Source organism: Pundamilia nyererei, unplaced genomic scaffold (genome assembly GCF_000239375.1).
Source record: "Pundamilia nyererei isolate P.nyererei 1_Seehausen unplaced genomic scaffold, PunNye1.0 scaffold00104, whole genome shotgun sequence".
Taxonomy (NCBI): Eukaryota; Metazoa; Chordata; class Actinopteri; order Cichliformes; family Cichlidae; genus Pundamilia; species Pundamilia nyererei.
The window spans coordinates 1,986,055-2,002,037 of record NW_005187505.1 but is presented as its reverse complement, the minus strand read 5'-3'; the positions used below and the strand labels follow the sequence as shown (position 1 = coordinate 2,002,037).

Sequence of the window (15,983 nt, the reverse complement as noted above, 5' to 3'; positions counted from 1 at the left end):
GAAGTCGCCTCCCTAGTGAGCTGCCATGGGAATGGTCATGCATACTGTATGAACCTTGCACTCCTCCTACTCAGAGATACACCACCTGTGAGCTGTCTGTCTCTGCACGTATTCCATATATATATATATATATATATCAAGCTGTGGGCAGTGATAGCTTATGGGTGAATGGAAGGACAAACAGGATGGCTACATTTTAATGGTTGAGAGTAAGTGTAGATGACAGATGGGTGATTAGTGTATGTGTCTGTCTAATCCATCTGCACAGAGTCAATTCATTCTCTGTTTACATATTGCAAGATGGCACGGAGGTGAAACTCCGGTTACTTTGGCTTCTACGCAGTGATTGGAAAGATTCTTTTTGATTCTCAGACAACTCAGTTAATGACACTCGTGTGCGTGTTTGTGTGTCTTTCCCTGGGGAGAGCTCAGAAAGAGACTCTGCTCAGGGCTGAACATGCACCTCTGCCTCTCCCCTGCTGACTTGGTAGTGCTGATTATGAGGGGGGAGAGGGGAGACGAGGGGACGAGCATGTTTGTGCGTGCACTGTTGTTTTTGCACGCATCCCAAGGCGGGTCCCCCTCCCCTTAAATCACGCAACCAACACGAGCAGAACTTCTCAGAGGGAGGCCAGTGCTGTCATGGTAACAGCGTAGAGTGACCTTCAGAGGCTGTTGATGCTCCCCAGAGCCGCCTCCTATTCTGCTTGGCACGGACTTTGTGAGTCATCAGCAACATTCAAATTCACATGCTCTGCGTCTCTCTGGAGGTTTGGGCTTATTAAAATGGATGAGCAAATGGGGGGAAATGATGGAAATGGCAACAACTAAACTAATGGCAGTTTAAAGTTGTGCTACCCGATGACCAAAAACAAGTCTACCAAAACAAAGATCTGTCAAAAATGAGATGGTAGCACATTTGAGATTAAAGGATGTTAAGCTCTGCCAGTTATCCAGCAGTATTTACATACATTATCAGGCTGCTGTGTAACTTCAATTACATTTCTGTTATTATTTATTAGGAAGGAACTCATAGTCTCAAAGGTGGAGACTGAAATTACACTTTTCCACCTTAAGGGTTCGGTGCAGGATTCCCACACTAACCTCTTCCAAGCCAATATATTCAAAAGGTGTTCCACCAGAAGGGCCAGTCACCAAGGATCACTGAGCACATAAGCCTTTAGAAAAGCACACAAGACAGCCATGATAGGCTGCCTTCCTATATCACACACTGGCTGGGAACACTGCCACCCACTGGAGGAGAACAAGAAGTGAGGCATGATGGAAGACTATCTTCTGGATGGCTGATTTGGCTTCAGGAGGTTGTTTTTTTTTATTGTGTAGTTCATATAAAAGATGCATTCAAATAATAAAGCGTTGATAATGGTTCTAGGAACCATTAAGGAGCGTGTGGGTGGCAAATGTAGAGCAGCACTTAATATAGTAATTTATCTGGAAGTTACTACATTGGCATTTTGTGCTCAGTGTGATGGTTTATGTTATTTCTATGTGGATGTTAGTTTTCAGGTCCAGGAGGTGTGCTTGTGGGTCAAAGAGAGACAGAGATCTTCACAGGATTTCTTTAAGAAGGTTGTGACAACCACAAAAAAAGGAAATGGAAAAGAAAGAAAAAAAACTTGAATAGGCAATACACATGTCATATCCCGTTGCTATGGCAACCCCCGTGGCCAGGAAGATATCCCTGAAGCCGATGACTTAATTCCCAAAGGAGAAATAAGCCACTCAAGTCATTCTCAGCCTCTGCTCAGAGCGGTCTCGTCACTTCACGTGTTGGTAAGTGTTTATGCATCTGCTTGGAAGGTGCCCGTGCTAATCAGCTTGATATCTGGGAAACTAAATTTTGTCTCTTTTTTCTTTTTTCTCTGCCTCTATGTGCTGAAGGCTCAAGGTGATAATGTGATTTATTTCCCCTCGGACCAAGGAAAAAAGAATTTGGTGTTCTTTATGTAAATTGTTCACTCTTTTACTTCTGATTGCAGCACACATGGATGGGAACTGTTTAGCCTGTGGAAATGTTCCATCGTTTAAAAGCCAGTACAATTACCAACAGCTTTTAGTTCAGCAGGTCACATAATTTGGAAAGTTCAAATATGTAAAACGCAATAACATCACTCTCTTTATGCTGACACACATGAAAAGAAACTTTCAATGTGACAACTGGAGACCATGTGTCAACGAAATGTGGCAGCTTGCAATAGTCACAGGAGCTGACAAAGCAGACTTTAGTTAAACCAGAGACTTTATGAGACAAAGATATGGGACTGAAGGAATTCTTAACTGGCATCTATGAAAGAATTCAGCAACAGTCAAATTAGTAGTAGAAGTATATCCCGGCTTTATAAAAACCTGATTCTGGGGCAAAGTCAGTTAACTTTTTTAGCATTTTTCCATAAGACTTGGCAGATAACTCCATACATGACGTTTTTAAGTCACCAATTAATTAGTATTGCTTTGGACATGGGCTTCAAAATAAGTGCCCAGATAAATTACCAAGAGAGCTGCCAAGTAGTGAGGCTTGCTTTCAAATGGACTTTAAACTAATTTCAACCTTAAGGTTTCATTTCAGCCTCTGTCTCCATCTCAGCCTATACCTAGCATCCCCTTCTGTCAGACTAATCATCTGCATGTTCCCCTTCGCTACATCAATATATCCACTATCCATCCTCCTCACATGTGTAAACCCCTGTTAAATTACCTTTCTATCTCTAGGAAACATAGAAGACGGTTGCTTCACAACCAGAGCAACTAGCTGTCTGCTACTAACAGATGGACAATGAATGAAATGCCTCATATATGGATGGGGAAAATTTCTCCTGAGGTTCACCCATGCTTACTTTAAAGTATTGGCTACAAAACAGGCTGCCTGGGTGCAAGTTTATCTCACTGGTTGACCAGGCAACTATATGCCAAAATGCCAGTCTGATCTGTGGTTGTTTGCTGTGTGTCTTCCCCTCTTTCCTTCCTACCCTTCACTGCTTCACTCAACTACCAAATAACGTCAAAACGTCTAAAATGAATCTTACATAAGTTATGTATCATGACTATCCACACAACATCAGTGACCAGAAGTATGTACTATAAGAAATATACATATAAATTACTACTCTGTTAATCAGAACTTACATTTAATCGCTTGGGGCTTTGCTAATGTATCCATGGTTAGTAGCTGTGGACTAAAAGAAAGATGGATGATACATACACCAATCATCGTGGCAGGTCAACTGATATCAGATATTCGATAACAAGTAAGTTGTAGTTAACTATATTCAGATTACTTTGTTCCGTAAAGACAGTAGTTCAGGAAGAAATACCAACGTTAAAGCCAACTGAACAGCGCTGCACTGATGTATAAGGAGAGAAGTGTAGGACAGAAGAGGAGACAAAATTATAGAAGGCAAACCAACTGAAATGTAAGCTGAGAGAGCAAAGGACAGGGCAGAATATGGGTTTGTAGTGCCATCTCAAAAAGACATCTGTTTTTAGGATAATGGGCTTCGAGGGGTAGACAGAAGTCATTTTGGTAAGAGACTGATTTAGATGACGGCTGCAGTGATAAAATAGGCCGCACGGATTGGCTTTATAGCAGCTGATAATGTAATTGGTGCCAGAAAAAGTAAAAATAATTTGTCAAAATTTAATACAACGACCTGAATATAGAATATAGCTATTCAATAGTAATATAGCTGATAATATATTGCATTATCATAATAGTGTTATATAATTATTTCACGCTAATAACATAATCATTTTCTTAATTTCTGATTACTCTAATTGCCCCACATTATTCAGCTGGGCCCACTCTATTGGTTGATAAAAATCTATTATGGTGACTCATCGACAGAAAAAAAAAATCTAATTTGTCCTCTACTAGGACAACATTTCCTCAGATAATTAAAGACTAAAATAAAACATCCAAAGTAATGTAATTTTTCAAGGCCTGATGAGCTAAATTATGCCATTTGGTAAATGTCATGCCTTTGGACTGTCATTAGTTGATTTCTTTGCATTTGTGAACTGTGTTTGTATCTCATTGACTTTTTACAGGGGATTTCAACAAAGGGCATCTCCACATGCACTCCAGGTATTAGGAGACGTGCATGCGAGGCGTCTGAATTTTAGTTCTTGCAGTTTTCCTGCTATTTGCCGTGCCGCGTGACTTCAAAGACGCGCTTTCACAGAGGCGTGATGGTGAAACCGGCTTGAAAGGGGCAGTGAGAGACTGTGCCTTCAGCTGGAAGTGCAGACTGACGTTAGATTTGGACGGACAGTCTGGATGCAATAATTTCAACAAGGACACTTCAATTTGAATACTGGCTTTAAGGTGTCACATCAGACATCACTTAGTTTGGAGATAATGAGGTGTAAAAGGTGCATGGGTAGGCACAAGTCACTTTCAGGCTGCTGGTTGAGAAAATGGGCTGCTGTGATAAAGCGGACTAGGAGGAATAGCAAGAGGAAATTGCAAAAATATGTCCTGTATCATTTTATCTGTCCGTTCTCACTTTTTTCTGGCATCCTGACCCCTGCCATCCTCTGTGCGGATGAGTGCTTCCTTACACTGTGGACCCTGGAGATTGAGGAGATTGGCCAGAGAACCCAGAGCATGAAACCAACTGATAATGAAATATGGCTGGGTTTCTTCAAGAACAAGATAAGGCCTGCTTCTCATCTCTGTTCCCGCTATCAGCCTCTCAAGATCTAATGCGATCCGTGGAAGAGGATGTGCCTATTTAAAGCCGTACGTACAATACAAGCACATGAACGTATGATTATTAACATGATACATGGAAAGTTGCATCTAAAGTTGTGAATCTAAAAACATACACAATTCAAGCCAGCTATCATTTCAATAATGTGAATCAATGTGAATCATTGTCTTTTGGTTGATTAACCTGTAACTTATGTCAGTGCTACCATTCCAACGACCTGAAAAAGACTTTATGCATCTTTAAAATAAAAGTGGTACCTTTTGTGGCCAGTGTTGCAGCAGATACATTTTGCTTAACAGTGTGAGTCATGCAGCATCTGACCAAATGGCAGTATACAGTGGGGCAAAAAAGTATTTAGTCAGCCACCGATTGTGCAAGTTCCCCCACTTAAAATGATGACAGAGGTCAGTAATTTGCACCAGAGGTACACTTCAACTGTGAGAGACAGAATGTGAAAAAAAAATCCATGAATTCACATGGTAGGATTTGTAAAGAATTTATTCGTAAATTAGGGTGGAAAATAAGTATTTGGTCACCTCAAACAAGGAAAATCTCTGGCTCTCACAGACCTGTAATGTCTTCTGTAAGAAGCTTTTCTGTCCCCCACTCGTTACCTGTATGAATGGCACCTGTTTGAACTCATCATCTGTATCAAAGACACCTGTCCACAGCCTCAAACAGTCAGACTCCAAACTCCGCCATGGCCAAGACCAAAGAGCTTTCGAAGGACACCAGGAAAAGTATTGTAGACCTGCACCAGACTGGGAAGAGTGAATCTACAATAGGCAAGCAGCTTGGTGTGAAAAAATCAACTGTGGGAGCAATCATCAGAAAATGGAAGACATACAAGACCACTGATAATCTCCCTCGATCTGGGGCTCCACGCAAGATCTCATCCCGTGGGGTCAAAATGATTGTTAGCATGGTTGGTAATGTTCCAAGAACCACACGGGGGGACCAGGTGAATGACCTGCAGAGAGCTGGGACCAAAGTAACAAAGGTCACCAACAGTAACACACTACAACGGCAGGGAATCAAATCCCGCAGTGCCAGACGCGTTCCGCTGCGGAAGCCAGTGCATGTCCAGGCCCGTCTGAAGTTTGCCAGAGAGCACATGGATGATACAGCAGAGGATTGGGAGAATGTCATGTGGTCAGATGAAACCCAAGTAGAACTTTTTGGTATAAACTCAACTCGTCGTGTTTGGAGGAAGAAGAATACTGAGTTGCATCCCAAGAACACCATACCTACTGTGAAGCATGGGGGTGGGAACATCATGCTATGGGGCTGTTTTTCTCCCAAGGGGACAGGACGACTGATCCGTGTTAAGGACAGAATGAATGGGGCCATGTATCGTGAGATTTTGAGCCAAAACCCCCTTCCATCAGTGAGAACTTTGAAGATGAAACGAGGCTGGGTCTTCCAACATGACAATGATCCAAAACACACCGCCCGGGCAACAAAGGAGTGGCTCCGTAAGAAGCATTTGAAAGTCCTGGAGTGGCCTAGCCAGTCTCCAGACCTCAACCCCATAGAAAATCTGTGGCGGGAGTTGAAAGTCCGTGTTGCTCGGCGACAGCCCCAAAACATCACTGCTCTCGAGAAGATCTGCATGGAGGAATGGGCCAAAATACCAGCTACTGTGTGTGCAAACCTGGTAAAGACCTATAGTAAACGTTTGACCTCTGTTATTACCAACAAAGGTTATGTTACAAAGTATTGAGTTGTATTTTTGTTATTGACCAAATACTTATTTTCCACCCTGATTTACGAATAAATTCTTTACAAATCCTACCATGTGAATTCATGGATTTTTTTTTCACATTCTGTCTCTCACAGTTGAAGTGTACCTCTGGTGCAAATTACTGACCTCTGTCATCATTTTAAGTGGGGGAACTTGCACAATCGGTGGCTGACTAAATACTTTTTTGCCCCACTGTATACTGCACTGGAATGAAGAACATGTTCCATTACCAATAGAGCTGGGGTTCCCATAGTTTCTATGACCATGGGTGGATTTAGAAAGCTGGCAATGGTCATTTCTGGACATTAGAGTCAAAACTGATAATGCGTTTCTCTATTTGAATGATATAAACTCTTTATATCTTCTTCATCTTTCCTTGTCATGCTTGTAGGTTGTATGAAATGCTACACCCTGGCCACAGAACAAGAACTTATGTGGAATCACATAAAGAAGTAGCGCAGGCCATCATACTTTTAAAAACTGCACCAACCAGAGGAGAAAACTGAGGGCTGAAACACTAACGCTATTCGTTTTGAGCATGGCTTCTATGTCAGAGAACGCCATGTTTAGCTAGCTTGATTGTTAGCTATGCGTTAGCAAGCTACTGTAGTGAGGTAAGGCATTTAAAACAATACAGCGTTGACATATAGCCAATATCAACACAATATTTTTTGGTGTCTGTTTTAGCTAACTTCCATATTCAAATATCAGTTATAGGCTAGACCATTTTTTTAAAATGGTGACCAAAAGTGCAGTAATAGCATCCTGCAGATGCTATACTAGCTCATGCATTATTGTCTGTATCCACTTTTGTTCTTAAAGACTCAGTTCAGCAGGTTGCAGAAGTGTACTACAGAGTTTTTGCTATGCTCAACTTATTCCCCGTGTTATAGAAAAGGAGACACCTGGATAGGATTCAATGCAATTAAAAAGCAGTGTTTCCCTTAAAATGTGCACTGTATTTTTTCAGTAGGCTGAAGTGAGCTGTTGCTCTAACATCACTGATTTTCTCATACCTCAGGCACTATTAAGTGATGAAGGCAAAAGCTGGAGCACATTTTGATAAGTCTTTAAATGTTGTTTTGAATATACTGTTATTTACCTTCTTTAATGCCAGGAAAGCAATATGGCCACAATTTAACACCTAGAGTTACCTGGTTACTACAGTAGATTTGTATAATGGCAACATCCCAGGCATTTATTCATTTTTAGCCATTCTACAAGATAGCCACATTGCCTTTCTCCAAATGTTGCTGACGTAACATTTCCTTGCAAAACTCCAAAACAAAAAACAAGATCTATACAAAGACCTGCTGACAAGCCACCCCCACACAGTGTAATTTACTGAGTGACAATAAGACAGAAAGGATTCTGATGCTGTCTGAACTCTAGTGGAGGTCTGACAGTACTGCTGAGAGCAGACTAAAAGCTTATTGTGACAAACCAAAGGCAGTTATGAATTGTCTGTGCCCTCTGTGACTATTCCAAACGACAAACCCTAAAAGTTTCCATAAAAATGCTAATATGGATTATAAAGAGAGCCTCCAGTACTTTCCGTCAGCTGAAAGAGGCTATCATCTGGAAATTTAGTTGACATTAGTCCTAATATGGTTCCTGTATAGATTTTTTTTCCCTCTTAAACTGTCAGTAGGTGAGGGAATTTCAACGGTAACAGCGTTTCAACAGTATAATAAGTTGTGTGTGGTTGATGGCGGTTTTCGTGTTCCAGCCACATCTAGGTTGATGATTGGCATGTTGAATCATCATCAGCCCTGTGTCTGTGTGTGTGTGTGTGTGTGTGTGCGTGCGCGCGCTAAAAGCAGAGGAACTGAACTCCCCGCCACCGTCACATTGCATTACCGACTCAGTGGCACGGTATCATCACATCAAATTAGTCTTAATGAACACAAGCGAGTCGACTGAGGAGAGAGATAATCAAACTTTTATTAAATGACTTAATCTTCTGTACATGCATAATGCAGTGGAAAGAGAGATGGGTCTGTGGTGTCTGTCTACGTGGGGATGATCTTTACCCCAAAACATGTGAATGTATGTGGAAGCAGTGAGCCTAAAGATCATTTGCCACAGCGCATGAGATCACCGTGCACCTCCTCGCTGGGAGAGGAGCGGCTAAATAAAATAAGAAAGTAAAATTATGCTACCATCAAAGCCTGTTCCCTTGAGTAAACAAAAGAGATGCATTTCAAACAGTATGCTCCTTCAGTTCATTTGGTTATCATACAAAAAGAAAATGCACTATAACTCACTCCATGCATTCTAGAAGGCAGAAGAACAGAAGTAAAATATGGAGTTACTTCTGTGTTATTAAACAGCAGGGTTTACAATAAAGAAACTGTAAATATTAGACCTAAAATAGTTTAGGTGCAAGTAAAATTTATCATTTAAAATATTATTCCAAATGTACTGTTTACAAAAGCAGAAGCTTTGCTTACCGTTGACCTGAATCTCACGGGTCTGAGCTACAAAGAAATATGTAAGACACTTTCAAAGTAAAAGTTGTGCCTTATTGCCGAAATCGACATGTTTCACAAGGCTTAACTTTTATTCTAAGGCAAACGGTCTCCATTTCCAGTTTGTTTCACAACCGCTCTGCGAGTAGCTAGCAAATATTTGCAGATAACTCCTCTTCCAAGCAAACTACAGGGAACTACAGAATTCTGCTAGTGACTGAAGCAATTGCAAGGTTGTTTTTTTTTAGTGCAGCAACATAATTCCTTGTGACAAATTTCACAAGACCTAACAGGCAACCTCCCACAACCACTTGCCAACCAGTCAGGAAATACCAATTTTTCTCTAGTTACTAGCCGTTCATCGACTGGTCTCTAGGCCTGTGTGACTGGGGCCTAAATAATGCTGGCCTACTAAGTGGCAACCAAAATATATGAGAGCCTATTTTTTCCACATTTTATTAATGTACAGTGCCAGCCAATCGTTGCGTCTAAAAAGGTTACACACCCGGTCAGCATTCACATATAGCAGCAACCCTCTTCGTCTCTATGACAGGAAGTTGTGAAGAGTAAGGTGGAAAATAAGATCTCGATCTCACTGCATTAATCACGCAGTACTTGGACCTAGAAAATTAATGGTTTTACATCCACTCTATCAGATGAAAGTGACACATAGCCAGAACATTACATGGCTATATTCATTTAGACAGGTTTGTGGACTTTAAAGGAGAAACGATTGCTGGTGCTAGCTTTAGCCACACTCAGCTAACTGATCTAATATGTTGAAGTCAAGCCAGAAAGTGTTACATTTAGCACATTTTTAAAATATAGTCAGATTGCTGGAGAATATAAAGATTTTCAAATGCATCTTCAAATACTTTATTATTCTGATTTTTCCCCCCTCATATTTAAGTGACAAGTAAAATTAGATGCCGGGAACACCCCTGGTAAAGAGCACTGATACTCTGTTTTCCAAAAAAATTGAAAATCAGTGAACATTTGTATAGTCTCAACTTCAGTACTTCAATCTTAGCATTCAATATCAATTGCTGCCAATTCATACAGCTCATTATAAAACAGCAGTCTACATGGAACAGGTCAGATGTAGCATCTTTGCTATGAAACTTTTGAATAAGCAAAACTTTTGAATTCATAAACAACTTTTAGATTTCCAAAAACGTTGGATTTACAAAGACGTTTTTCTTGCAAGAAAACATTTTGATCACAGTGTCTTCAGTTTTGCTCTCACAATTTTCAAAACTGCCAATTAATTCTGTTTAAACCGCATATTAAAGGCCCAGAACACTCGGTACTAAACATCTATTAAATATCACAAAGGCTGAACTTGTAAACAAGAGCAAAATATTTTTTAAGAAAATGAATCCACATATATGATAGAGAAGGATTTTACCCAAAGACGTTTCATAAGTGTCAGCTATAATACTCAAGATGTCGACACTGAAATGAGTAAAGCATTTTATTGATATTATTTTTAAACTGATTGTTTAAATGGGATATATTCAAAATGCAATTTTTTTGCAGATTAGCACTTGTGGGATTAAGATGTACCAAAAAGTTATTGGAAGAAAGTAAATCTGGCACCAGTGTCCATTAATAAAGCACCAGGCTTTAACCATTTAAAAAAAAAAAATCTCACATGCATTGCAAGGCACTATGCCCACTTTGGCTGCTGATACTGTAGCACTAATTATATTGGATTTGGTCCTAAACAGCAGCACTGCACTGGCTTCAGACACAATTCAAACATTGCAACAATGGAAATCTTCTTCAGTTTACCTGTGTGAGTATTGGGTGTAGTTTGTGGAGATGTTTGAAAAGACTTTGTGTGCGCTTGTTTTTGTAGCACATACATTCAATGTATTTTAGCATCTTTTTTTTTTTAATGTCCTTATCAGAAATGAAAAAAAATTAACAATCTAAATGGCCTATATACAATACATTTACATATAATATGTATAGGATAACCGAAAATCCCCACCACTCAGTTCAGCTTTCACAACAATTGGAATAATCCTCCTCAGATAGGAGGGATGCATTTTAAGGCTGTGCGCCTCAGATGACAGCTGATTTACAGTCTCACTCTAACAGACAAAAAACACAGATTCAAACACATAAAAGGTGACCCTGCTGGACTTGACCCAGAGCAGGAGGCTGGTTTGGAGAGGGGAGACGACAGAGTTGCTGGGCTGTTGTGCCGGATCTGGTTCTACCTCGTCAGCTGGCCTACCACTTTCAGCAGAGTCTTGTTCTCTTGTTTGAGTTGCTCGTTCTCATCTTCGATGTCATCCAGGTCCTGTGAAAAGGGCACAACACACACATATCTCTCTGTTTAGTTCCATCAGGACCCATTTAACCACATAAATATTCAAGACCCTGCCTCTATACCGCTGAGAGGCCTGATCAGGTTGTGGAGTGTTCGTCTGAGAGTTAAAATGAGCATTGCTTGCTGCCAGGTCCCCCCCTCCCCCCCCCTTCCATTTGGGCTGCCTTGATAGCAACAAATTAGACATTAACAGCTTCAATTAGTTGCAAATGAGAGAAGCTCTAAGTTGCCACAGCGCTGTCTCATCAAAGTGACACTCCTCATTTTCGGTTTCTTCCATCACCGGCCATGATTGCATGACTGTTGGGAATGAGCTGAACAACACTTGGAGGGACTTAAAAAGTCAAATTAAGCAGGTCACAGGTTTACAACACAGCTTGCTGTCTCTGCGGCAAAAAAGGGACGTAAAGACTAACGTAAGGTGAGACACTAACAAGAGAGAGGTGGGGTTTGGTTCCTTCTTTTGCACCAAGATGCAGATAACTTGATCTGCCGCTCACAAACGGGGTGGGAGGGGTGACTGTTGTTGTGAATTGGCGTCACATAGATACAGTTGATTTCAATTTTATTAGCAAATTTAAGACATTTGAAGACTTTAAAGACTCAAAAACATGATAGCTGTCACCTGTCTGTCAGATGCCTGTAACACATAGCTGCTTCCAGAGAAAAATCTTCAAAAGTTTAATGTAGACACTACAATCACCTAAAGAATCTAGTGCTGCATTAAGTAACAACTCTATACTGAGTAATAGTGATAAGCAAGTAAAAAGCTGTTTGCTAAGAATATTGTATCAACTTAGAAAAAGAAAAAAAGGACAATTATTGCAGATTTAACCTTTAGGAAATATAAAAGCTCTTTTTCTTTCTCATTAGATGAGCCCATCAGTATTTACTGTGTAAGCTTTCACCGAACACTCTGCAAGACTCTCTTTTCAAACCATATCAGTGGGGAGAAAGACGTCCAGCAGTTGAGCTTTATCTTTTCTTTCTCTCCCAAATAAACTTCTACAGTGACTGAGGGTTCAATTTTACTCTGCAGAGACGCCGACTGGATCAACTCTTATCTCCTGCTATAACATCAGGCCCTGCAGGAGCCTCTCTCAGGGACGTTTCTGATGGCTCGCTGCCTGCATTAACCATCCTTGGATAAATCACTTCTCTTATGGCCAACCTCTCCTATATGTGATGCTATCAGTATGATGCTTCCTGTATATTGTGCTCTTTTTGGGGTTTGCAGTGTGTTTGATAATGACAAAAGCATTTAGATAATAAGCAAGCAAGAAAAATGTACACCATTTTCCACCCACCAGACTCGTGATCCAGAAAACACAGTAAAAAGCTGCAAGTACAGAAGGTTTGGAGAGGTTTCACTACGGCTATAAAGCCATCAGCCAACATGTTTCTCACCCTGCGTGCAGCATGAGGTGAAAGAAGGGGGAGAGAAAAAAAAAAAAAAAAAAAACCACACTCCAACCCATCAAGCCAAATGTGAAAGCACACCTGACCCCTGCTATTGGGTTCACTTTAGTGTGAAATGATCAGACTGTTATAGTTATGAGATCTGTCAAAAGCTCTTCTCACGATAATTGCAGCAGCAGCACTTATTATCGCTCGTCTTGCCATTCTCATGTCTTAACTGATCTTCCTGAGGGAGAACTGTTTAGTTCCTTTTTTCAGTGAGAAATGGGTGTTTTTTGTCTTTGTAAACACTCAATATTATCACCTCATCTACAAATGTGTTTTAACCCGATTTGAATCTCCTCTTAATAACCGTTCAGCCTATATAAGAGTTCATATTTTATTGACTTTGATTATTTTTGCCATGAAGATTTTACCAAAAACAGCATGCATCTCTTCATTGTTATTTCGAAATGGGCCTTAGTTTATGAAGTTACAATGAAATTCTTTTAACTAAACCCATTCTCATTCATAGTCATTCAAATACTACCACTTTGTCAATGCTACTGGGATTTCTGATGTAACCATAATGCATCTTGGCAATGACACCATGACACACACATGTACGCTACAGCAATATTAGTCTCCGTAAGCAAATATTCTGACAAAACATAAGACCATTTCAGAGTTTGTTAACATGTGACATCAAAATGCTCCATGAAGGAAGACCAAGCTTCCAAATCTGAAAAGTTGGGAGTGAAAGTAGTAGTCATTATTATTTCTTCTGCTTTGCTCGTCACACAGTGTTGCAGCTAAAGAAGAGTGATTCCAGAGTGTACATTGGATATAGTAAGATCACCCACTGGGTCTTATTCTTATGAACTCTCAAAGTTAATAGACAGTCACTGCTATGCTGTTTATTTTTTTAGAGCCAGATGTTACCTTAATGAGATGAGAAGCTGTGGATTGCCTAAGGTTACTAAAGTTAGTGAGCTTAGTTAGCAAGCTACCTTTGTAAACTGCCTAGATGCAATACACAGACATACATCTACTAATAAGGTCAAAGTAAGAGTGAAATAAAATACTAGAAGTGTATTTGGAAAGATTGTTCCAAACAACTAAACAGCATGCCATAATATTAATTATATTATCAACCAATGGACTGTTATCCAAACATAATTAAGCCTTATACATTCCTGTGTGGTGTCTATGTAGTAGACTGGTTATCAAGCAACATGAAAAGCAACTCAATAATTAAGATAAATCTGTAATCAACAAAGTTAACCCAGAGGTGTAAGGTGAACTTCAATTTCATTTTTGAATGTGGAGCCCAACTGTGAAAGTCACTTTATAATAAATGGTTGCTGATTGTAATACCACAGTGATTGGCTGAAATTGGCTAGGTTGTAATTTACTGTTCATCTAGTTTGGCCCATGGCTGCATTTTACTGTTTTGATTTGACTGTTAAATGACACAGTAAAAAAAATCACTTAGGAAGTTTCAATTCAAAGGGGTTTGAACTGCAATGGCCCAGTTCAGACTCGTTCTCCAGAAAGGTCCAAAAAAAACCCCATGATGCAGATAAAGAGCGTGAACACAGCTGTTAAAAGTAATTTTCAGTGGACTTCATCATTTCTTTCTTTTTTGCTGTATTCAACAAAAACTACTTGCATAAACCGAATGAAAGAAGCCAAAGAGGACTGCTTATCCTTCACTGTTCATCCAAGACTACTCAAATTTAGGCTGACAAAAAAACAGCTCAGTGGTGACACCATGATTGACGAATCAGTTACATATGAACCTACCTGCCACACGGAGCAACGCATTTTAATACTTTCAACTACTTGTGTTTCAGAGTGTTTAAATTGCAAATTACAGTAAGTTCCCCCCATTGTGTTTCAAGTTATATAAATTCAAAACTAAAAAAGTATGTTTATGTCCAGCTTCTGATAGACTGCAAGAATAATCAGTGTAGAAAAACACATAGCTATTACACACAAGGCCAGTAAAATGCCAGATGATGATTACAGCCCCCACAAGACGCCCACGCATGCAAACACAAAGGAACACTCAAAATATCAGACATCAGAGCAGAAAATTATGTAGGCTGTGCTCACTTGGTTCAGCAAGTCGATTTCCTCCTTCAGCTTCCCAATGAGATCATCTTTGTCCTGGTAGGCTTTCAGCAACCTGGCGTTCTCCTGACGCTCTCTGGCCAGCTCCTGAAAATGCACACAGATTGCACACATAGTTACATGAAAGGCAAATATTTTCACAAAGAAACAGTGCGTGGAATCTGCATCAAGGTGTACCAGGAAATCTGCCCTGTAATTAGTTTAGCTACACAAGATTTGGAATTTCATACATCGAAACAGTTGCCCTGGAGCATTGCTGTCTGAAGGGGAAAACAAAATGAAGTTAATCAAGATAAATACAACCCGAATCCAGTAAATTGGGAAAGATTGCAATGATGCAAATCTCTAAACTCATATTTATTCACAGTAGAACATAGAAAACATATCAAGTGATTAAAAACGAGACATTTTAGTGTTTCCAGAAATATATTAGTTCATTTTGATGATGAAAATGATCTTTAAAAAAAAAAAAAAGTTAGGACAGGGGCAACAAAAGGCTGGAAAACTAAGGGTTGCTAAAATGAAACTGCTTTCTTTTGGTGCAGTGGGGACCTAGGTTCACTAACATAGGTTTTCATAGGTGATTCTGAGCCCATGCAGCGATTTTGCATGGCTATTTTTAAAGCAGCAGCACCTGCGGACTCACAGTTTATGGCCAATGCATACAGAGATTACTCTGGATTCTTAGACTCAGACTTTAATGATATTATGAAACTCTCTTAGCACCCTTTGCATGTTCTCCCTGCGCCTGGGTGAGTTCTCTCTGGGTATTCAAGCTTACCCTCACACTCCAAAGGTATACTTGTTAGGTTAATTAGTGATTCTAAATTGGGTGTCGGGAGCGAATGAGAGTACGAATGATTGTCTCTCTGTCAGCTCTGGCTACCAGCCAGATTGCACCATGCCTCTTGCCCTGTCATACAGCTTGGATCGGGCTCCAGCACACCTGCAATCCTGAACTGCACGGGCAAAGAATAAAACAGAGGGGTGGATTTTTTTTAAAGTTGATGAACTATTTCATCAGAGCCACTCATAAAACTGTGAATTCCTTCCACTCATGAAAAACTCCCAGGGATGCTCCTTTTATACCTAATCACATTACTAATTAACTTTATTTGTTGCCAGATGTTGCACAACTCTCAGCTTTTTTTTCCTTGCTTTTT

At 40.1% G+C, this 15,983-nt stretch overlaps 1 protein-coding gene across 1 annotated transcript in view; it reads right to left on the bottom strand.

Moving 5' to 3' along the window:
• Positions 1 to 8,394: 8,394 nt before the first annotated feature.
• Positions 8,395 to 15,983, bottom strand: part of LOC102215563 (PRKC apoptosis WT1 regulator protein-like) — a 29,514-nt gene continuing 21,925 nt past the window's right edge. The window contains exons 5-6 of the mRNA XM_013912833.1: positions 14,803 to 14,907; positions 8,395 to 11,256 (exon numbers count right to left, since the gene is read on the bottom strand). Coding sequence (XP_013768287.1) covers positions 11,170 to 11,256; positions 14,803 to 14,907 — 192 coding nt within the window. The 3' untranslated portion in view covers positions 8,395 to 11,169. The remainder of the gene's footprint in view (positions 11,257 to 14,802; positions 14,908 to 15,983) is intronic.